The sequence below is a fragment of the Portunus trituberculatus genome, chromosome 47, assembly GCF_017591435.1.
Source record: "Portunus trituberculatus isolate SZX2019 chromosome 47, ASM1759143v1, whole genome shotgun sequence".
NCBI lineage: Eukaryota > Metazoa > Arthropoda > Malacostraca > Decapoda > Portunidae > Portunus > Portunus trituberculatus.
This window is the reverse complement of record NC_059301.1, coordinates 33,881,288-33,904,985: the sequence shown is the minus strand read 5'-3', so window position 1 is coordinate 33,904,985 and position 23,698 is coordinate 33,881,288. Positions and strand designations below refer to the sequence as shown.

At 38.0% G+C, this 23,698-nt stretch overlaps 1 protein-coding gene across 5 annotated transcripts in view; it reads left to right on the top strand.

Annotated features, from left to right (window-relative positions):
* Nucleotides 1–22,767, top strand: part of LOC123498118 (ras-like GTP-binding protein RHO) — a 54,473-nt gene extending 31,706 nt beyond the window's left edge. For 2 of the 5 annotated variants that reach the window (XM_045245277.1, XM_045245276.1), the window contains exons 2-6: nucleotides 1,387–1,671; nucleotides 8,203–8,363; nucleotides 11,803–12,003; nucleotides 16,037–16,260; nucleotides 20,960–22,767. In XM_045245277.1, coding sequence (XP_045101212.1) covers nucleotides 1,473–1,671; nucleotides 8,203–8,363; nucleotides 11,803–12,003; nucleotides 16,037–16,258 — 783 coding nt within the window. In that variant the 5' untranslated portion in view covers nucleotides 1,387–1,472 and the 3' untranslated portion in view covers nucleotides 16,259–16,260; nucleotides 20,960–22,767. The other 3 variants (XM_045245280.1, XM_045245279.1, XM_045245278.1) reach the window with 3 other exon arrangements.
* Nucleotides 22,768–23,698: the final 931 nt, after the last annotated feature.

Sequence of the window (23,698 nt, the reverse complement as noted above, 5' to 3'; positions counted from 1 at the left end):
GCTTAGAATCCTAAAACAATGCATCATGAATTTTAATTATTACAATATACAATTATAATATATTTGTAGTGGGAAAATTATTATTTTCTGCAAACCCTTAGCGACCCAATAAAATGGCTTGGCGACCCAACTTTGGGTCGCGATCCAGGGGTTAAGAACCACTAGACTATAGAGGATAAGCGTCTTGAAACCTTCCTCTTGAAAGAGTTCAGTTCATAGGAAGAAGGAAAAATAGAACCAGGCAGGGAATTCCAGGGTTAACCAGAGAAAGGGATGCATGAATGATTGAGAAAACTGGTTTATTCTTGCATTAGAGAGGCGGAAAGAATAGGAATGAAAGAAGAAAGTTTTATATAGAAAAAAACGCGAGAGGAGGGAAGGCATACAGTTAGCAAGATGAGAAGACCAGTTCGCATGAAAATAGCTTTAGAGGATAGAAAGAGATTCAACACTGCGGCGATGAGAGAAAAGATGAAGACAATCAGCCTGAGGGGAGAAGTTGGGAAGGCGAAAAGCCTTTGATTCCACCCTGTCTAAAAAGAGCGATACTTGGTGCGGACCAAAGTCTATCATACAGTATTAAGCGTCTAAGAAATTCCGACTCATTTACCGCCGTACAATCAGAGTTATTTTTCTTTCTTTTCTTCTTCTTCTTCTTTAAAAGAACACTGGAAAAGAGGATTACAGCAGCTTTTAGTTGCTTCTTCGCAGCAAATTTAACACTTGTACACACACACACACACACACACACACACACACACACATTACACCGCGTAGTGTAATGTTTAGCACGCTCGACTCACAATCGAGAGGGCTGGGTTCGAGTCCCGGGAAGCGGCGAGGCAAATGGGCAAGCCTCTTAATGTGTGGCCCCTGTTCACCTAGCAGTAAATAGGTACGGGATGTAACTCGAGGGGATGTGGCCTCGCTTTCCCGGTGTGTGTTGTAATAGATGTGGTCTCAGTCCTACCCGAAGATCGGTCTATAAGCTCTGAGCTCGCTCCGTAATGGGGAAGACTAGTTTGGTGACCAGCAGGCAACCGAGGTGAATTACACACTAGACACGCACTGTACTTGCATGCCACTAGCCGCCACACTCATTGCGCAATCTACTCATTTATATTGTACCAGTCAACGAAGTGCGTCGATCAAGCAAATGCAGATTCTTTGCAACCGTATTTCCACTTTCCACTACCTTTGCCTCCATCACTCCCAACACCTACATCACAGAACATCATCTCTTAATATCAACAGGACACATAATATGCAACAAGTTACAGATTTATCAGTCAAGGTTATTCAGATTTGTGAGCAGCACCGTGATTTTAGTAATGGGCGTGTATTTATATTCCTTGTAACGTTATTTCCTTTCTCCTCGGTGGGCAGACGGCGGATGGCAGCATGGTGATGGATAACTGACTGCAAGAAACACGACCTACCCAGGTGGCGCCAGGTTGCCCTTCGAGTTCCTGATGATAACTCCGTCCTCGGGCCAACCCCTCGCACCCGACTCACGTCCCGGACAACACCAGCAGTTGAGTCGCAGGGGACAACAGGCCAGCAGGAGTGACCGGTCCGCACCTCATATCGCAATGGCTAACCGAGAAATCAACATCCGCATCCCTATTCCCAACTTCAACGCACTCTGTTGCTGGACGGCTGAGAAAACGGGTACGTGAATGCTCTCTCTCTCTCTCTCTCTCTCTCTCTCTCTCTCTCTCTCTCTCTCTCTCTCTCTCTCAGTATATTGTCGTTAACTCGACACCGCGAGAATCAGTGGAGCAATAATAACATCTATGCATTTTTCGAGTAAGCAAAAATATTTTGGTAGCATGTTTCGCCTTCTTAATATCCGTAGGTCTGTTCTTTGGGGATCATTTTCATTCATTTTTTTTTCTTTTTCTGATGTTACTTAATACCACCGCCTAAAGTAAGACCGGAAAGAAACTAGTGGTGCGAGGTATGTGATCTCCGTCGTCACGTTAGCGGCACTCACAATCCTGCAATGGTGATGGTGCGTCATGTGCTATTTCCTATCGTTCGAGCAGAGGCAACACCCAAAATACTTGCCATGTGTTTCTAGAACGATGGAACGATACTATTATTTGTATTCTAAATGTTCAACAAAAATTATCTTGACCTTCAGATCACATGGAAAATAGTAGGTACAGTTTAAAACAAATAGTATGTACGAAATGATAGTTGTAAAGAAAGCAATGCTTCATGATTTATTATAAATAGATACTGTATGATTGCCCATGATCCTTGTCCTCATTTAATTCAGAAAAAAAAAACTCCAGATAAGTCACCATCCTGAAGATGAATACCCCACATGCGTCGTTGGCACCCCATCTAGGTAGGTGTGAATGAGAGTGGCAGTAGGTTGGAGGTGGATAGTGGTTGGCTGCTGCGTCGTATGATTTTATCCATAATTCATTGGTTTATATCTTTATCCCAACAAGAGTTTGGTTGTGCAAACATTTGGAAGGGTATCATAACGAATGGTGTCTCAGCGAATGTTCTATAGTGACGCAGCTGAGTTTCTAGAAGGGCACAGTGTAGTGTGAATGGACAGCGAAGCCTTGTTCCTCTGGCGAGGCCTGAGGTTGCCGGTTTGTATGAATCATGCGAGAGATTACATGTCATGGTGTTACTCTTTTTAACTTTCTACGTTCAGATCTCTCTCTCTCTCTCTCTCTCTCTCTCTCTCTCTCTCTCTCTCTCTCTCTCTGATGATAATAATAATAATAATAATAATAATAATAATAATAATAATAATAATAATAATAATAATAATAATAATAATAATAATAATAATAATAATAATAATAATAAATTAAAGCTACCAGAAGAATGTTAATTAAGCAAATGAATGAGGTGAGAATATAAAAATAAAGAAGAATAGTAATAAATGCTCGTAGGATGTTAATGTGATTTGGATAGGGAAAAATAATGGAATAGTGGTAGTGAAGGTAGTGGTAATTGTGGTTAAGATACCGTGGAAGTGGTGGCCGAGGACTCGAGGAGGGGTGTAGTCAGTTGCCTGCTGGAGGTGGTGCACCGCGGGGATTATCCCAACCACTTGAGTGGCTCGTCTGACTGGCGCCTCCTAAGCCTTTCGGTGAGTGTTCTAAATTACTCCCTTCAAACTCTAGACAAGGAAGAGGGAGATCAGCAAGTAGAAAATAAAGCATACACCGGAGATAGGTAGACCACTTTCGGTCTGGATGGCCAATTGGTCGTATGTAGGTGAAACCGCAAACAGGTGAAGTGCACCGTGATTCACTGTAATCCTAATTTTGACCCACGTAATAGCTAAAAGTAGTTACACAACCCAAATGACATATTAACCAGGCTGCATTTGTGTCTGCGGTACGTACTTCAATGTACTGTACGTGTTGACTTAATATTATTTTCAACATACATTTGAACGAATGATACAAAAATTGTAACAAGCCCATGTTTAGGGGGTGGCCGGCATGATCCGACCTCCCTTGTCGTATACACTGCTACAACAATAAAGTTATGAATCAATTAATCAATTAAGTGTTATGTAGTGGAGAGAAAAATTAAGTTTTGCAATACAGATATGAGATATTATAAATTATTTTGACAAGTTCCTTATTTTCTCATAACGAAATACTGGAAAGGAAATACCAAGCAAGTGAATGCGTCGCCCACTGACCTTTTTGTGGTGAGTCACCGCTTACCGGGCGGGGGAAGCGGGCCCGGTGAGGCGGAGAGGAATGGGGGAGCGAGAGATTACCTGAACCACAGCACACCACGCTGGAAAGAATCAAAATAAGTCTCAACGGAAATAGTGAAACAAGTTACGATCACTCTGTCTTAAAAAGGCACAAACAATGAGTAATGTTTTTTTTTTAAGGGTAGGTACACAAAAGAGTGCCTTTAAACCTCCACACCAACTGTATGGAGACTTTATCGAAGAAACTTATTGTCGAATGCAAAACTCTAATCTGCCCTTATTCGGGTCAACGAAGTTTGCGTTTTAATGATGTTTATTACAAATGTCTATAATTATGTAGACGCCCTACTATAACTAATACGACATTTCGATAGCGATAATTCGATTACGTCATTCCTCTCTCTCTCTCTCTCTCTCTGTACTGCCCGGACAACAGTGTGTACAATATGACGCATGCAATCATACGTATGTAATTAGTATTACATACGTATGATCTCTCACACACGACATTCAAGCTGAAATATTTATAAATTGAAATCTTATATAACTGATTAACGAATATAGTATATATCCTGTTGCTAACCCGGGTGGATAGGATCGTCTTTAGGATGACACTGCAGCCCGTGTTAAAGCATGACGTCATGAAACGCTATTTCTCTCTCTCTCTCTCTCTCTCTCTCTCTCTCTCTCTCACACACACACACACACACACACACACCATTGCGTGAACAGGAAAAAAAAAAAATCAGAGAAATACATTGACCTGATATTTACAACTACAGCAGCCAGGAATAGATTACATAGGAAATATCCATGAGAAATTTTTTTTATAGAAGTATATTTACGTATGAGAGCTGCCATTTAGTAGAATAAATATAATGACTGGTAAGGATATAAGTAACGAGTGTGAATTACTGGATGAAAATATATTGTACATTTGTGCGATGCATCAAATATTGGCTTAGTGAAATATTACTCTATATAGAGATAAGAATTGATTTATACGAATTTTGCAGTACCTGTCATCGCCTCGGAGGTCACATCCTTAAGCTTGCACGTCACCATTTGTTTTGTGTTCTCTTTAAGGATAAGCACTTCTAATATACACTAACAAATGATAATTACTTCAGATTTTATCCTTATGAAACTCCAAGAGTAGAGGAATAATAGAAGAAAGCGTCAGCATAACATTTTAAAGGGCGAACAATATAATAACCTGTAGGACTCTAGGGAAGTTCTTTATAGTCTACATGTTTACGTTTTTTAGTTCAAAATCCAGATAATAATGAAATGAAGAAAAAAAACATTGTAAACATTATTTAATCCCTTACTAATACTACTCTCCCTGCTGCATAACTGCTGGATAATGGGAGAACTGGCGATCAAATATTTTAAAGGGTGCACCCTAGCATCTCGGCTTTTTATTATTGTACTTATTATGAGGGTTTTCAGACTATCTAAACATCAAGATGTAAGAAAGCAGCGTATTTATAGCTAGAAATAAAACACTTCCTTTCCTATGATGATAACTGGCATGGCAGATAAATGGATAACTGATGAAAATTGTCAATCAAATATTTTAAAGGGTGAACACTAGTAACTCGATTTGTTGGAGGATTCATGCACGCCTAAACCTCTTTATATGGGAGAACAATAATTTAGATGCTACAAGCAGAATTTTTGTAACGTGAACAATTTAATATTTCCTCATAAGTAGCAGAATAATGAATAAAAATAGCAATTCAAATATTTTAAAGGGTGATCGCTAGTAACTTAGCCTGACGGCGGCGGAGCCTTCTGGGTAGTGACGTCACATGCATTCCTCCCCCATCACGCCCAGGCAGCCCCAAGGTGTGGCCCAGCAGCCATATTGACCCGCCCCAGCACACTCAGGTACTATCCTCTTTGTGCCTCATTCACTGGATTAGTGAAGTGTATTGACCCAACAGTGAAGTGCGGGAAGGCTGAGGGATGGGTGAGGATTGCGTGGCGGGTGTTATTTGGTGTAGGAAAAGTGGAGTGAAGGCTTGTGGACTGCGGATCTCAAAGGGTCGGTTAGGACTGTTACCATCACCACCACCGGTCTATATCCTTCTGAGTGGATATTATTAAAGGATCTTGACTTTCTTTAGTATCTCTATGGTTTGGGTGGGCCTGATTAGGCCTAGGATTTTGTAGGGATTAAATAGTAATGTAAGTATTAAGGATAATTCTTAGGTATGCGATTTTGCTTTTGATTACTCCAGAGGGTTCTATTATTGTTATTTTAATGTTATTACAACGGAACGAGTGCTGTGTTGTGTTCATGGTGTGGATACTGAAGGTTAGTAACGTTATTTAATTTATAAGGAAAAAATGTTTAAAGTATTTTGTTTTGGCCCTTTACTTTTTTTTTATGCTGTGTATATATTCGGGAGTCTAAAAGAGGCACTTGTCACATCAGTGCATATTTTATTTGTTTTAGGTTCCCAGCGTCAATTTTCTTTTAGCATATGTCATAACCGTTGCTTACCTCTTGGGTTATACAGTGCGTTATTCATGCAACCTAAGCTTATTATGCCTCTTTAATATCTCTTGTGCAAGTTAAAGCACCCGATTGTTTTTGAGAAGCCTGGATAGTGGTATACTGAAAGCTGTACTGCGGTGTCCTACGGTTGGTGTGGACATTAGCCTCGCCCACCGCTATGATTAGTGCTATCTAGGACAGCCAACCTTGCGGGACAGTGACACTGCCTTGTGTCGCATTTAATATTCTCTGTACGGACCTGCACATTACTTTAGCACGTACATACCATTGTGAAGGTGGGATTGACTTGGATTTAGTGTTAAGATGGTCGTTAAGGTCATCTCGTGATTAGTTAATTTGTTATTTATGTATAAGATTGCCCTCTGGTGGTTTCCCAATAGTATGCTTGGGTTGACAGTGGATTGCTGTCAAGCCAGCAGTGATGGAGTACAAGTGAATTATTATTATTATTTTTTTTTTTTAGTTTTCCTTTTTTTTCCAAAGTAACTTGCTGAATGTTCAGATATTGACTTGCAGTATGCTACTGTTAGTATCAATAATTTGGTGTAACTAACCACATAATTTGTACAGCTGAGTCATTGATAGCTGATGTTGAGGTTAATACTTTAAAGTTGTGGTGTTATCAGCTGACTCCATCCTTAACAATGAATAATTGAACAATTATAACCAGGGCTAGTTCTAAGGTACTGAGTTCATGCAATAAGTGTTGGGAGGACAAGTTTTTGCAGTTTTTTTTTTTTTTTTTTTTTTTTTGTACACCATCCAAGGAACCCTGATTAATACATTATGCAGTTCAGGGCTTTTATGTCAGAATTGATTAATTTCATTCTGTACTATGTACCCAGTTCACAGCTGTCAAAGCTTACCACCTATTTATTGTCTGAGGAGCAACATTCTAAAATTATTCTTACTATTAGCAATCAGATTTTTTTTTTTTTTTTTTTTTTTTCATGTACTAAATTGTTTAGTGGTATCCTAATACAAGTGCTAAATTTAGGCAATAGAATGGTTGAATGTTTTACCATGTTATGACAGTAAACAAGGATGACAATTTATTTATGGGGCTTTTGGTTATGCACTTTTGGTTTAGTTAGCTGAATAGTCATATTGATAAAGGCACATGTTCACTTAGCTCTATAGAATTTGGACTTTATTCCTAATGCATTTTAATTTGTTTGTTACTCTATTATTGAAGGTAGTAGGTATATGTTCAGATTGAGAGGATACCATTATGTATGAGGCACTTATATTAAATGATGTTAGCATGATTATTTAAGATTTTATACTGTCAATGTTTATATATGTCATGCTGTTGTGACATAAGGTATAGGTAGGTTAGGAATTTGCAGTCATTGCTTTAGCTTCCCTGTCAGTGAAGCCATAAAAGGAAAAGCAACATTGTTTGCCCGTAGTAGGTCACTTGTAGAGCTAGAGTTGAGGTTTAGCACTCAAGAAAACCTGAATATTTATTTTATGGACAAACCACTGACTTGTTGACTTTTCTCAAGATGTTTTCAAGAGTATCTGTGCAATATTATATATATATATATATATATATATATATATATATATATATATATATATATATATATATATATATATATATATGAATGGGTAAATCTTGCCTCATTATAAGAATAGAATAGGTGAGGATAGAGAGGATTCCTATTATCTTCACTGGCACAGGGAAGATGGTGACATGACACTGACCATGGGGTGGGTCACCAATCCATTCTGCCTTTGGAAGATGATCATGGAACAAAACTGCTAATGACATGCTCTAGGACTCTAGGTGATATCAGTGGATTGATTTCATAACATTGGAGCATATTTCCAGTTGCACATGTGATAGCCAGTAGGTCTAGGTGTAAGATGGCCACTGACTATGAAATCTAATAACTATTTAAATTAGAAAAATCAATATATGGAACATTATTCATTGTTTCTGATTCTGTTTTTCTGTTTCCAGAATTCATGGCTGCCATCAGGAAAAAGTTAGTTATAGTTGGGGATGGAGCCTGTGGTAAAACCTGCCTCCTCATTGTGTTCTCCAAGGACCAGTTCCCCGAGGTCTATGTGCCCACAGTGTTTGAGAACTATGTGGCTGACATCGAAGTAGATGGAAAACAGGTATGTCTGCTGTTAAAAGAAATAAAGATTATCATTATAAAGTTCACTGAACTATATTCAGAGGAATGGCTTAGCTATAAATCGAGGAAAATAGCTGATGACAATACAGGTTTTCATTGTCAGATCTTATTTAACCCTTTGACTGCTGTTAGGCACATCTTTCCTTCATGGTTAACTCATTTGAGACATTTTCCTGTACAACCACCTCCAATCTGACTTGAAATTATTTTGATTAATTAATTAATTAGTTAGTTTATGTAATATTTTTATCTTTCTTTATTGAAGCTTAAAAACTCCATGCATTACTTTTAATGCTTTGAATTGTTGCATACCACAAAAAAAGGATTAAAACCAGCATGTCATATATAAACTCTAAATTCAGTAAAAATAGGTGTGCATTGGAATAGATTTGCCGAGTCTTTTTCTCAATCAAATTCTTGCAGGATATACTTGAAGAAAAACTGGCCTACAGTCTTTTATAATATCTCAAATTCACATCATGCTACCACTGGCGCTACACCTTTGTTATCCTGCCCAAAGCCTTAGTCCTGCCTAATATGCTTATTCTTGACATTTTAATTACAAACAAAAGTAAACCAAAATACACATACATATATATGTACATACATGTGAATGCAATAACCTTCCATTTCAATTGCCACAGTGAGACTTGAGGCATCTCCACCAGTTTTTTGCGCCCCTCCAACTGTTAACTGTTCAAGGGCCTTATCTGTCCTTGTATGGAATACTCTTTGCATGTTTGGGAGGGGGAATTCCACTAACAGTATTAGATAGGGTAGAATCAAATGCTTTTCATCTCAACACCCTCCTCGGACTGACTGTCTTCAGCCTCTTTCTCTCCGCTGGAATGTTGCATCCCTTGCTATCTTTTATCACTATTTTCATGCTAACTGCATGCCTTCCTTTCTCCTGTGGCTTTGCTGCACAAGACTTTCTTCTTCCTCTAACCCCTATTCCGTTTAACTCTTTAATGCAAGAGTTAACCAGTACTCTCAATCATTCATACCTTTCTCTGGTAAACTCTGGAACTCCCTGCCTGCTTCTGTATTTCCATTTTCCTATGACTTGACTTCTTCTAAGAGGGAAGTTTCAAGATATTTGTCTCAGACTTTTGGCTAACTGTTATTCTTTATTATTCTTTTAGGGAACTAGGACTCAGTTTATTTTTGCCAGCTCCCTTTTCTAAAAAAAAAAAAAGACAGACAGATATCTGTGTTGTATCCACCCAGTTGGGCTGTTTCTTGTCTCAATTTGCAGGGGAAAAAATATAGTTGTGGGTGAGCGAGACTTTCATATTTTGAGAACATTTGTTATGTTAGCTCCTGGTTGTGATAATACTCAAGACAGATAGATTATCATGACAGGACTAAGACCTCATTAGGGCATTTGCCTGACCTCTCACTAAGGCTACACTATAGTACTATCCCTTGGGATGATTAATTAATTGACAATACCATGCCGTTCCTTCTGCTGTCCATCCCTCATTTAAGCTCTTTAGAGCTTGTGTTAGATGTTAGTGTTAGATGACACTGAAACGTTTTGGATGTTCACAATCGCTGCTGTCTCAGGGACAAAGGTTTTTAAGACCGTAAAACAGTTTGGCTGCATAGTAATGCCACAGAGGTTGTGTGCATGTGTACAGAGTGCATTCACCACTGCATACACTCTAGCTCATTTCCTGCCACCCTCACTCATTCCCTCGCTGCTGCTTCATTTAGTAACCTTTATGATTCAGATACTTCATACTGTAGTACTTGCATTCTATATCCATTTGGTTGCAATGTTAATGATATTAATCTCTCTCTCTCTCTCTCTCTCTCTCTCTCTCTCTCTCTCTCTCTCTCTCTCTCTCTCTCTCTCTCTCTCTCTCGTTGCAATGTTAATGATATTAATCTCTCTCTCTCTCTCTCTCTCTCTCTCTCTCTCTCTCTCTCTCTCTCTCTCTCTCTCTCTCTCTCTCTCATAAAATACAACTATAGTCTTTCCACTCTATGAAGTCCGTTCAGGGTTGGGTAGGTATGGTCGTTTACAATTAGCTATGCTGCCAAATCAACCTTCATATACATGCGTCTCTCTCTTATTTATCATCCATGTGGTGTTTGAAAGTGATATTTTATGTATTGCGTGTATAGTAAAGGAAGTTACATAGTACAATGAGTGTCTATGTTTATGATGATATCGACGTGTTGTATAAATTCTATGGCATGTGGCAGCGTTTTTTTCCCATGTTGCCACGTTGGTGGTGGTGGTGGGGGTGTCCCCTTTCATCTCGGCTGGGTTAAGTCAGGCCAGGCCAGAGTTGCCAGGTTGGCAGGTTTCCCGCCAATATATATATATATATATATATATATATATATATATATATATATATATATATATATATATATATATATATATATATATATATATATATATATATATATAAACACACACACACACACACACCGCGTAGTGTAGTGGTTAGCACGCTCAACTCACAATTGAGAGGGCCGGGTTCGAGTCCCGACGCGGCGAGGCAAATGGGCAAGCCTCTTAATGTGTAGCCCCTGTTCACCTAGCTGTAAATAGGTACAGGATGTAACTCGAGGGGTTGTGGCCTCGCTTTCCCGGTGTGTGTTGTGTGTGATGTGGTCTCAGTCCTACCCGAAGATCAGTCTATGAGCTCTGAGCTCGCTCTGTAATGGGAAAGACTGGCTGGGTGACCAGCAGGCGACCGTGGTGAATTACACACACACAAAAGGGGTTTTCTGAAAGTTGAGAGAAAATGGACCAAAAACTAGGGCGCCAGAGTATTATTTATTATTATTCATTTTGACTTCTTTCCACAGTACCTAAATAATAATAATAATAATTACAGAGAGAGAGAGAGAGATTAACAGATGGGTGGTACTTAATCTGATAATTGTGAGTTGAACTGGCAACGTCGCACTCATGGGAATTCCAGAATGTGCCCTGCCCTGAATGGACTTCATAGAGTGGACGCACTATAGGTAAATACACACACACACTACATGAAGCTCAACCTCTTTTTAAAAATTAGATGGAGAAAGGGAAAAAAAAAAATCAGTGATAGAAAAATAGGAATAATACAAAACTATAGTGAGTGCTGCAAGTGAATGTCCTCTTGTGGTGATTGACCAAGGAAGGAAGGTTGGTGGTCTGTTTCGACGCTTACTTTGGTTGGTTCTGACATGCCAAAATTTCACATAATATCTTTTATTATTTTACTATCAGATAATCTCATTTAGATCCTAAACATCCCCTGCTTATCTGATAATTTTCAATAGCCATTCTTATAACTTATCACATTTTTATTGAAGGCGCATTTATTTTCTGGTTTGTCATAGACAGCTACTTTTTTCACCCAATGATAGATAAATAGTGAAGTTTTTGTAATTTCTGATTTTTGTGTTGACAGGTGGAGCTGGCCCTATGGGATACTGCAGGTCAAGAGGACTATGACAGACTGAGGCCACTCTCCTATCCTGATACTGATGTTATACTCATGTGCTTCTCCATTGACTCCCCAGATTCCTTAGAAAATATACCAGAAAAATGGACACCAGAAGTTAAACACTTCTGTCCAAATGTCCCAATTATATTAGTGGGAAACAAAAAGGTAATAATTTAATGGTTTATAATTGAAATAATGTTTGATATTTGTAATGCTTTCAAGTAGATTGTGTTGTTCTACAACCATTGGTTGATAGGTAACTCTATACAATGGAGACTCAATACTCGAACTTAGTTTGTTCCAAATGGCTGTTCGAGTATTAAAAAGTTTGACTATTGCTACCTATGAATCGGGTAATTTGTTCCAATCTTATCAAAACCTCAAGTTTATAAAAATTTCAATGTTTTTTTACAATTTTGATTTGTACATACCGTAAGTGAAGGCTGGTGATGGATAACTTAGAAGAGGAGGGGAGGAGGAGAGAGGTTGACGGAGGATGAGTCACCATCCACGAAAATGTCTTTTGTAACTTTTCTTGGTGTGATTCCTGGGAATCTATTAACCCATTTGCCCCGGAAGTTAGAAAACGCGCGCCGCGCTCCATCCGGGCGGCCTGCGTGCGCCAAGATTTGAAGCTTCATTATTGAATAATCAATGTTTTAGCCATAAACTCAATATATTCATCGCATACTATATATCAAGGTGTGTAAAAATATTTGTATGTCACAATACACTTCCCATTGCTATGCTAAAAAGGAAAACAATACAAAATTTTACTTTATATATATATATATATATATATATATATATATATATATATATATATATATATATTATTACAGTTCGGGAGATTTCTCCCTGAATCTCTTGGGTGGTGGTGCTGTGATAGTGGAGGTGGAGGGGAGTGCGGTGAAGCTGGAGGTGGAGGGCTGTGGCCTGGTGGTGGTGAGGGTGGGCAGAGGTGTCTTGCATTGGGTGGTGGGGAATGGTGGCTCCAGGTATAGAGGGTGGTGGCAGTCCCTCACCACCCCTACTTCATCCCCACCAGGATCCTCAAGGGTGGGCAGAGGAGGTGTCTTGCATTGGGTGGTGGGGAGTGGTGGCTCCAGGCATAGAGGGTGGTGGCAGACCCTCACCACTCCTACTTGATCCCCACCAGGATCCTCAGGCTTGTGGAAAGAGAAAGATAAAATTTTGATTTCATTCAATAAAATAAAGCCTCATGATATATACAGTACAATATATAATTTGTTTTCATATAATGAATTATATACTTACTAGAATGAAGTACTCCATCTCCGACACCTGGTATAAGGGCACCTTCACCCTCTTGCTCTCCATGACGAAAGATGAATGGACCATATAGCTTATAAAAATTAGCGCAATATATGGCAATCATAAATTGCCATTTATAGTATTTCTGTCTACAGATAGCCTAAAGCGGCTTATATCAGAGTGAAGCATCTCATTTGCGGTAAACACGCAAGTTTCAACATGACAGCGCACGTGCGCGCGCACACACACACACACACACACACACTCACACACACACACACACACACACACACACACACACACACACACACACACACACACACACACACACACACACACACACACTGCAAAAACTGCAAAAACTACGAATGGAGAGAGAGAGAGAGAGAGAGAGAGAGAGAGAGAGAGAGAGAGAAGTTATCACCAGATAGTGGGGGGTGGGGGTGACAGACATGATCTCTCTCTCTCTCTCTCTCTCTCTCTCTCTCTCTCTCTCTCTCTCTCTCTCTCTCTCTCTCTCTCTCTCTCTCCGTCTGTAAGCTGGTGGCTGTGGCTGCTACAGCTGACGAAACAGAGAAAAAATAAACCTTCATGCGAAAACTTATTCTTGTCTGCGATATAATAGTTACATACAGTACCCTCCCGAGTTTAGCGCTTTCCGAGTTTCGCGATCCTCGAGTTTGGCGCTTAGTCTTAAATTCTTACCATCCCGAGTTTGGCGCTGCTTTGACAAGTATTGGTCGCGATTACTTCCGGGCGGCGTCACATATGCTGCCCCAAGACTCCTGCAGTTGGCTGACTGAGCTGACCACGTGTGCACGCGTCCTTAGCCCTCTTCCACCAGCATCTTGATAGTTCTTATATGCCACTGAGCACTGCACCACAGGTTGGAGCCCTGCATAACTCACGAGCAATGCATCAGACAGGTGAGGCAAGCTCCCATACAGTGTTGCCAGCACCAGGTAGACCCAAGGAAATTATGACAGCACAGAATTTCTTTCATAATTTTGATATCAAGAAAGCTGTGGACTTAATGGTGGAATGTTGGAACTTTGTCAATGCTGCTACAGTGAAACACGGTTGGAGGAGAGTTTTCCTGTGGATCGAGGCAGAAACGAGTAGCGGTGCCCGTGAGCTCAGCACAACACAGGAGAGACAGAGTGTAGCGGCCGCTATGGGCTCACTGCTTCAGCTGGCCAAAACATTACCCATCAGTGGGTATGACATTGTCAGTGCTGCTGACATAGAAAATCTTATTGGAGAGAGAGTCGCCGAACCTAGTGCGGAAGACATGCTTGAAGAGGAGCACGAGGAAGAAGAAAAAGAAAAGGAAAAGGAAGATGAGCTAACTGTTTACCAATTAACAGAAATATTTGCAATTACAGAAAAATTAAAGGAGGCCATTTGCAATTTTGATTCAAATTCTGACCGACGTGTGACATGCATCCACGCAGTTCAAAAGGGATTAAATGAATACAAACAGATGTACGAAGCACGAATGAAAAACGACAACAGGCCTTGATCACAAGATACTTCAGTAACCGTGACAAGCGAGAAGACACACCACCTGCTGTTGTTGCTGAGAAGGATGATGATGGTGATGAGCTGCTGGTCGACGATAATGTAGCCCCCGTGGATTTGGGCAACGAATTTGAAGGCTTTGCCCTAGCGGACCATGCCCCAGAGTGAGATTATGTGCTGTTAGAGTTCTTATTATTTCTTTTCTCTTTTTGTTCTTTTCAATAAAGTGTGTATCCCAGTTTTTTTCGTCTTAACAAGAGCATTCTTCACTGAAACTGAATACACCCACCAATTTATCGGTATTTTGAAATAAGGGAGTAAAGTGGGGAGGGAAAAAAATCAGCTTCGTCCCGGGCCAGAATGAATAAGCGTTTTTGCATTGTTTTCAATACCCCAAGTTTAGCGATCCTCGAGTTTGGCGCTATATCTTAAGAAGAAAGCAAGCGCTAAACTCGGGAGGGTACTGTATATTCATTTTCCTAGATAATATACATATCTAAGAGAACGAATGGCTGCTGGTTTTCTTGGGTACACTCATCTAAAACGCTTATGGCCTGCAAGACAATATTACGTCCCCGGACTGGAGGTAAGACTTGTGGACGCATATATACGTCACCGGCTTGGCACGCGTAGCCACCATGACGTATATATATATATGTCCCCGGACTGAAAGGGTTAATGGAGTGCTGTGGCTCACTAACACTTGCACTCTCACCAGATTCCTTATTTTCATCACTATTAAGCCTCTTTGGTGTCATCGTAAGTTTCTAAATGAAAAACTACCGACAAAGCAGATTATTATTATTTATCTCAAGACTGTGGGAGCACTAGGGATGCGCACCAGCATTCAGAATACCATTATTACGGTAATACTGGTATTACCAGTAATATGGTACCAGAACGGTATAGTGGTGGGTACGAGAAGGGAGATGACAGAGCTTTGTATACAACCAAATGTGCGGCTGTTTGATTACCAGATATTTTCACCACTTTAATAAGCCTTTGGTGTTAATGTAAGTTTATAAATGAAAGACTACAGATAGAACACAGGAGAATGTTTTTCTGACGACTGCGACGGCACAGTTCACAAGTGGTGGGGGGGAAGGGGACTCCAGGGAGCCTTTATTTACAACCATGTGTGTGGACGTTCGACTATCAGGTATTTTTTTGAGTATTAAATCAAACTTTTGCGTTCAAGTATTGAAAATTTTGAGTATTGAGTCTCCACTGTATTTGTAAATGTTTATCTTTTGAAGTATCATTTTGAGTAAACCAATGGTTACATAGGATTTTTCATTTTTTGCAGAATTTGTATTGAGAATGAGTTATTGCAATTAGGAGTGTTTTGTAAGCAGTTTTATTTTATTAATTATTTTGTTGATATTATTTTTTCTCTATACAGGACCTTCGTAATGATGCTACAACCATTAAAGAACTTCATAAGATGAAGCAAGAACCAGTTAGGCCTGAGGAGGGACGTAACATGGCTGAAAAGATTAATGCCTTTGCCTATCTTGAGTGTTCAGCCAAAACCAAGGAAGGTGTTCGGGAGGTGTTTGAAACTGCTACCAAGGCTGCGCTTTCAGTCAGGATTAAGAAGAAGAATAAATGTACCCTTTTGTAAAGGTATGTGTGCTCTTGTTATTGGGAGATAAGCAACATGCATTTTGGCAATTCAGTGTAGTCTTTACATCTCTCTTTATACCTGGGTGGTTGTTTCCCTTTTAAATAGCTGTGTGTAAAAAAAAAGGTAAAAAAAGAAAAATAATAATAAATAAATAAATAGAATAACCAGCGTTATGACAGAACAGTTTAGTGTCTAAAATGTGCTTGCCTACCATGCATCTGTTTGGCTGACTGTATATGGATATTGACCAGTGAAAACAGGTACCCTGAGCTGTCCTTGCATGTGCTAGATATCAAGTTCCTGCCCTATTGTATGTACTTTCACTAAGATGTGTAGGAAGTTGTCAAGCGTTAATGGATAATATGCATAATGTTGAGGTGTGTGGCTGGGAAGGAGTGATCCTAGAATTGGACTCTTCATTCACTTTCACTGTGTTTGGACATGGTGAGTGTAGGGTAGAGACTGAAAGCTCATAGGCAATATTACCAATGACTGAACTATAGGTCCTCTGTTATGTACAACTGGCTTATGTTCCTGGAAATGCAATCGTAGAACAAACAATCATTTAGTGAACTTAAGATTCAATTAGGAATATAGTGATGTTCCAATACATGTGCCCCTCCCTTCCCCTGCAAAAAAAAAAAAAATAATAATAATAAAATAAAATAAAGATAAAATAAAACCATAAAACATGCAAAAATGTATAGACTTAAGTAATGAGATACATATATATTACACAAGTAAAGCAAGAATAATCCAAAATAGTTTATTATTTTTATAATTGCTCTTACTAGTGTGGAGTCCATATATCCCCCATGATACTGAAGGACTGCTTGTCTTAATATTACCATAGAAACTGAAGGTTATTGTGACTGTGTATAGTTTAATTTTCTTTTCATCATCATCATCATCATTACTATTATCAATTATTATTATGTAGTCCCCCACTATAGAAGATTGAGAAACAATCTGTTGTGTCACAGCTGTACAATCATTTGCTTACTGCTAATAAGGCACATTGTGTTCCCAGGGATAGTCTAAGGCAGTGGTTCACTAACTTACTTGACAAACCCTTTTTGCTTCCAGTAGACCAGTACATCCCAGCACCTTTTTTTTGTATTTATGTGAAATTATATATTTTCTTGTAGTTCTGTCTTAAGAAAATTGACTTTCTGCTTGTGTTACAATGAATGAAATTCACAGATAATAAAGCACAAGACATTTTACTAAATACAGTCGACTCAATTAACGTGAGTTTGAATAATGCAGTTTTGATTTATTGTAATAATATTTAAGGAGATGCAATTAGATAATGTGATTTGGTCAATTTAATGTGGGTTAACTTGACTGGATGACGTCACGCACACCCACCCTGATTCCCCGCACACCCACACTGATTCTGGGGGAAAACTGCACTGAGACACACTTAACTATATTCTTAAACAATATCTTCCACTTTTATGAGTCAAAGGATATCATCTGGGAGAAATCTGTATTCTCAAGAGCGAATGCTGCCTTCCAGCAGCTTGGGAAGGCAATGATCAGGCAGGATTTACCTTCGCTGCAAAAGTGAACCAAGACATCACCTCATAGATACCTACTGTTATTACATATTATTTTTTATTTATTTATTTATTTATTTATTTTAAATTTTCTAAATTTTTTATTATTTTTATTTATTTATTTATTTATTATTATTATTATTATTATTATTATTTTATTTTATTTATTTATTTATTTATTTTTTTATTTTTTTTTATTTTTTTTTTTTTTTTTGAACTAATTGACTTTAGAAACAAAAATATATAGGTTATTGTTCAAATAGTCTACTTTACAAAAATTGTGATTGGAACCAAACCCAGGGTGGAATCCATGAAAATTGTTGACAGCATGTCAATAATAACAAAGCTTTGGCGAATGAACAGGTCTGAGGAACAACATCATCACCACTGCCAGCTTCAATCACCATATCTCCATCTCTCAAGTTTTCTTATCAGAATTCTATTTAGCATGCGATTAGTTTTATGTCTGTATAGCTTGATAAGTACCCATTTATGTAGAAAGCTGGTGGAATGTCCTTCCTATAGCCTGCGTACACAGTTGAAGGTGGCAGTTTTCTCCCGTGTTAAGCCATTATAAGGCCATCTGTACTTTTGTTTTGAAGCACTTTTCCTGGCTCACCAAGTCTATTGATAAATCATGCTCTGCAGCTGTAATAGGGCTGGTTCTCTTTGTAAAATTTGACATCTTGCCTGTGATGGAACAGTGAGGCAGTGTGGTCTGGACTGCATGGCTGATGTGTTGGTAAACAAACACTGCTATCAACCACCACCAAATTATTTTTTTTCTCTCTCTCTCTCTCTCTCTCTCTCTCTCTCTCTCTCTCTCTCTCTCTCTCTCTCTCTCTCTCTCTCTCTCTCTCTCTCTCTCTCTCTCTCTCTCTCACATTGAATATATGAATATAGGATAATGTTCCTGGCATATAAACTCATACGAAAAATCACATGGAGTTGGATTAATAATTTCCTAATTTACTGGATAAGAAAGATACACAGGTGAGAACGTGTTTTTATTGTTTCTGTGACTTAGTTTTGTATTGATTGTATTTTTAAGGTTTGAATAACAAAAACCCCAAAATAGGCAGACTTTCCCCTTGGCCAGGAACATAACCCCTCCCCCATTACTTTTGTTTTCTGTGAGAAAATTGTGTTTGAATAATGCTGTGTCTCCAGTAAAGTAACCCTCCTGTTAATCAAGAGTTGACTGTAACTAAACATTTGATTCAAAGGGAGTGAAAAAAAATGTATGCATAGCAAATTGGCAAAATTGATAAGTAAGTCATTTGAAAAGATGGGATAAGATATTCAGAAATTGTCATGAGGATGAAATCAATATACAACAGATCTAATAAGCTACTGATTCCTTAACATGCAATTTCAGAAACTAAAGTAAAAGTTTGAAGACGTCATGACACGTACATAACCTTTTGAGTTATCATAGTAATAAAATATAGTCACCTACTATAGTAAACAAAATATAGATTTTCTAATTGTTGTTTATATGCCCAGAAACAATTTCATATGCAGAAAAAAATGGCTTATTGAAAACACTATAGTAAGAAGTGATTGGATGGAATACTAACTTTAATGTGAAACACTGGTTAATGGTTGTGAAACACTGGTTAATGGTTTCACATATAGCTGTGTGCATGTCATCCATTGATGCAACCATAACCACTGAATAAGCACTCATTGGTGTTTGCCAGCTGTGCCAATGAGTTGATGTACACATTTTTGTTTATTTATGGCTACAATAGAAGTATTGGAATGAGATTATAGGAAAGCTGCAAGTATAGGGCAACAGAAATGGGAAAGCATTACTTGACCCTTAACTGTGACAGGGATTATTTATGTAAAGATGCATTGCCCCATTTTAAGAAGTATGGTGATCATTCAAATAAGCATAATTTTTTCCCACCTGTAATTTCAAAATCTCTCCTAAAGGTTTCTTCTTTAATCTTTCCTAAAGGTTTGATCTCTAAATGATTGAGTAGGTATATATGGTAACCCTTACCAGTGAGCTACATTTCCCTAATACTCTCTACATATGATTAGTCCACTTTTCCCACCATTGAGACAATATCTGTCAGCTCCTAAGATACAACAGGAAAGACCATGCCAGCTAATAGGTTACTTATCAATCTTGAGTTATTTGGACCATACAGTAATATTTGAGATTCACTGCATATTTATTCTATACATTATGCTTGCAGATAGTGGGCTATCCTGATTGGAGGTATTTTACTTTTCTGTCTCACCATCTTAGCTTACAAGGAGAGGAGTTGTCTTTTTCCTTCACTTCCTCCTGTGATTCATCATATATCAACTCATGATGAGAATGCCAAAATTCATAAATTTGTAGGCACACTAAAGGAAACAGGTGGCTATCACATGGCATGCAAGAAAACAAAATTGTAATTGTCATGGCTGAGAAGATATACACAAGTGAAACAGTCTTCCGGATGTTTTATTTTTCTCAGGTAACACCACAATAGTCTACAGAGAGTAATTTCTAACTATCTCAATAGTATTTTTAATAACAAGCTGTTTGGAACATGTTTGCCCTCATATCAAGTGTGAAGTCACTGGCCAATAATCCTCATCTGAGGAATGGGAGGAAGAGGAATTATTTTCCACTGTTGCCATTATTATATGGTTCATAGGATAGTTAGGCTCAGAGGAAGACAATTTTGTAAGGAAAGGGTGTTTGCAGGACAAAAAAAAATTGTGCAGAAATTAGAAATTAAGCCCACTAAAGGCATATCAACTATAGACGCTACCTGCCCTTGACATTGCATCAATTATAGATGCCAGCTGCCCTTTAGGGATTCAAGTACAAGATTTCATTCAGTGTATATCATGCCTCACCTCTGCCTCCCCCAACCTGCTCTCTCTCTCTCTCTCTCTCTCTCTCTCTCTCTCTCTCTCTCTCTCTCTCTCTCTCTCTCTCTCTCTCTCTCTCTCTCTCTCTCTCTCCATAATTAGAGTTGAGCATATTAATAGGCATTAATGCTTAAAGCTTAAGAAAAATCAGTATGCATACTATGCTAGTTTAAATAGTGGTCGTGTTTGTATTAGATTTAGTTGTCATTAACAATTTTATTTAATTATTATTTGTTTGTTTATTTTTTTCCCCCAGTGTGTAAGGGATGAGAAGGAAGGCACAATGCAGTCTGCCCAAGAGCTCGCTACATGGAGGTTTGAAATTATACTTGCTCCCCCTTCCCTCCCCTTCCTCTGTTGTGCTGCTTTCCAGCAGTAACAATAGAAAGATGGTGATGAGGCCTCGGTTCTTTCTCCATCAGTGCTCACCTTGTTATAGAATATGAGCCAAAGGGATATATGGTATTATTTGTAGTGACTTAGATGATAATATCCTGAGTTAAACAAGTTTGCAGATAAGTTTTATGGACATCAGTTTACATAAATGAAGCAACTGTAATTTATTATCTCATCAATATATTGTCCCTTAATTTTTCCTGTGTTCTCATTACCCAGGAAGGGGATAGGTTGAGGAGTGGTAGCTTTTGTTTTGTGAGGGAGGAGTAGGAAGTCATGGAGAACTATCTATCTGGCTTCATGTTTAATTTGGTTGAAGTCCAGAAACATACAACACTTGACAAGGATCCCACATGTATTCTGTCTGTTTCATGCAGCAATTGTTTAATGGTACTTTCAGCAACCTCATTGTAAGAGTGAGGAACCATTTCATATTGGTGTGCATAGTAAATGGTATTGTGGCTTTAGTATTTAGGCTGATTTCTATTGCTTTAACTTCAGCCTCTTTAATATTTACTGAGCCAATACTGGGAGAGTTATGGAATGGAGTTGTATGTTGGGATGTTCATTCATATGTATTTACTTATGTGATCAAATTGTATATTGGGCCAACAAATACAACAGTGCTTTGGCCTCAACTCTTAAGGTCACATGAAATATGGTGGCTTTGAACTAACAAAATTTATATTGGTATCCCATTGACTATTCACTAGTATATACTTATAAGTTCATGTAATCTTTATTTTAGTATTTGCCTTTAGTTCAAGTAGAAGAAATTATAAATTTGCTTATTATTGTATTTGCATAATTTTGTTTCACATTATCCCTGCATTACTTAGTGCAACATGACCAATGCCAAATTATGACTTAATTTATAGGTTATTTGGCACTGACAACCACAGCTCATCCATGAGTCATTGCTAGAGCTGTGTCTTCCTAAAACTTACAACTCATCTGCCAAGACAAGCAAAAATCAGTATATGTGTAGTTAGATTTTCTACTTGAAAATTATTTTTCATCAAGAAGCTGCATTCTCTGACCATTCTCCAGTCAAGCTCTTGTCAGCTGCTGACATACATTAAGAGATGAAATTATCCCCCAAGTCAACACCTTTAGTGTGTAATACTGTAAGTGTGATTTTTTATATTGATTAGTATGTATGTACAATCACTGAACCAAGTCTACTAGGAACTTGATGCTTGAAATTATTTACCAGCTCAGAAAGGATATTTGCTTGGTGAGGCATCTTCAAGCCAGTGAGATATATATATATATATATATATATATATATATATATATATATATATATATATATATATATATATATATATATATATATATATAAAAGATATGAAATATATATATTTTCATTTCTTAAATGTTAGTGTTTATTAAATTAATGTGTGGTTGATATGTTTAGATAATTTATTATAAAGCTTGTTAAAAATGTTACTTTAGCAAAGACAAAACACAGTGGCTGTTTCTGTGTCTCATTGGCTTGTTGAGTCTGCACCACATATAAAGTATTAGCTGAATTGCTTTTAATGTGTATTCAGTGCTATAATATGACAAAAAGATTGTTTTATCAGTGAATAGCTCTAAAATTGGTATACAGCCAGTGTACATCACATTCAGTTTACCCTTTTGTAATAAATATGTATCCTTTTATTAAGTGACTTTAAAATCCAAGATATCCTGTTATTCGTGCAACAGAAGCATACACCTTGTTATTGTCATTCAATCGCATATCTATCAATGTGTTTAGAAAAGGCTTTTTCAAAAGTACTTTAATCATGTTAATGAGGAAAGTAATTGAGTCATGCTCATATGAAAATATATTTTGGAACTCAACAAGGTACAAAACTCCAGTAAATGCACGAGTGAGTGAACATAATAAGGGAAGAAAAAAAAAATCATATCCAAAAATTGATTAAACCAGTTTTTAAATGGGTAACTGTGACAGCAGTACATGAAATTTAAGCCATTAAATAAAAGGTAAACAAAAGGTTTGTAATGATTTCAGCATAAAATGGTAGGAAAAGATGAAACTGACAAATATAAGTTTTTGAACTACTGATTGCATCATAGAAGAGAGTATGTTCTCACCATCCTACTTATTAATCATAGGTTTTGAATAAACTTGCAGAGAATTATGTGCCTAAAACCTGAACAAATATATTTAATTTGCCTATCAACCAGATGGAAAGCATAAATGGTCTGAAGAACTGCCATAATACATTTTCAAATACTATTTCCATTATTTCCCTTTCAGTTTAATTTCCATAATGATCATCTATGTATACCTTCCTGCCAGAGCTGGGCACTTCTGTACCTCGGTCCGTACACCTGTGGACCACCAAACGAGGTGCGGAAGTAACAGGTACAGAAAGGCAAAATTTTAAGTCCGTACCTCCGCACCTGAGACAGGTACAGAAAGGTGAAATTTTAAGTCCATACCTTTGCACCTGAGATAGGTATGGAAAGGCAAAAATTTAAGTCCGTACTTGTGCACCTAAGATTTTCAGGGAGGAAAAAAAATAAAGTAAATAATGATTACTTTCGGCCATTTTTTGGTGGTGTGCTATATATACATTATATA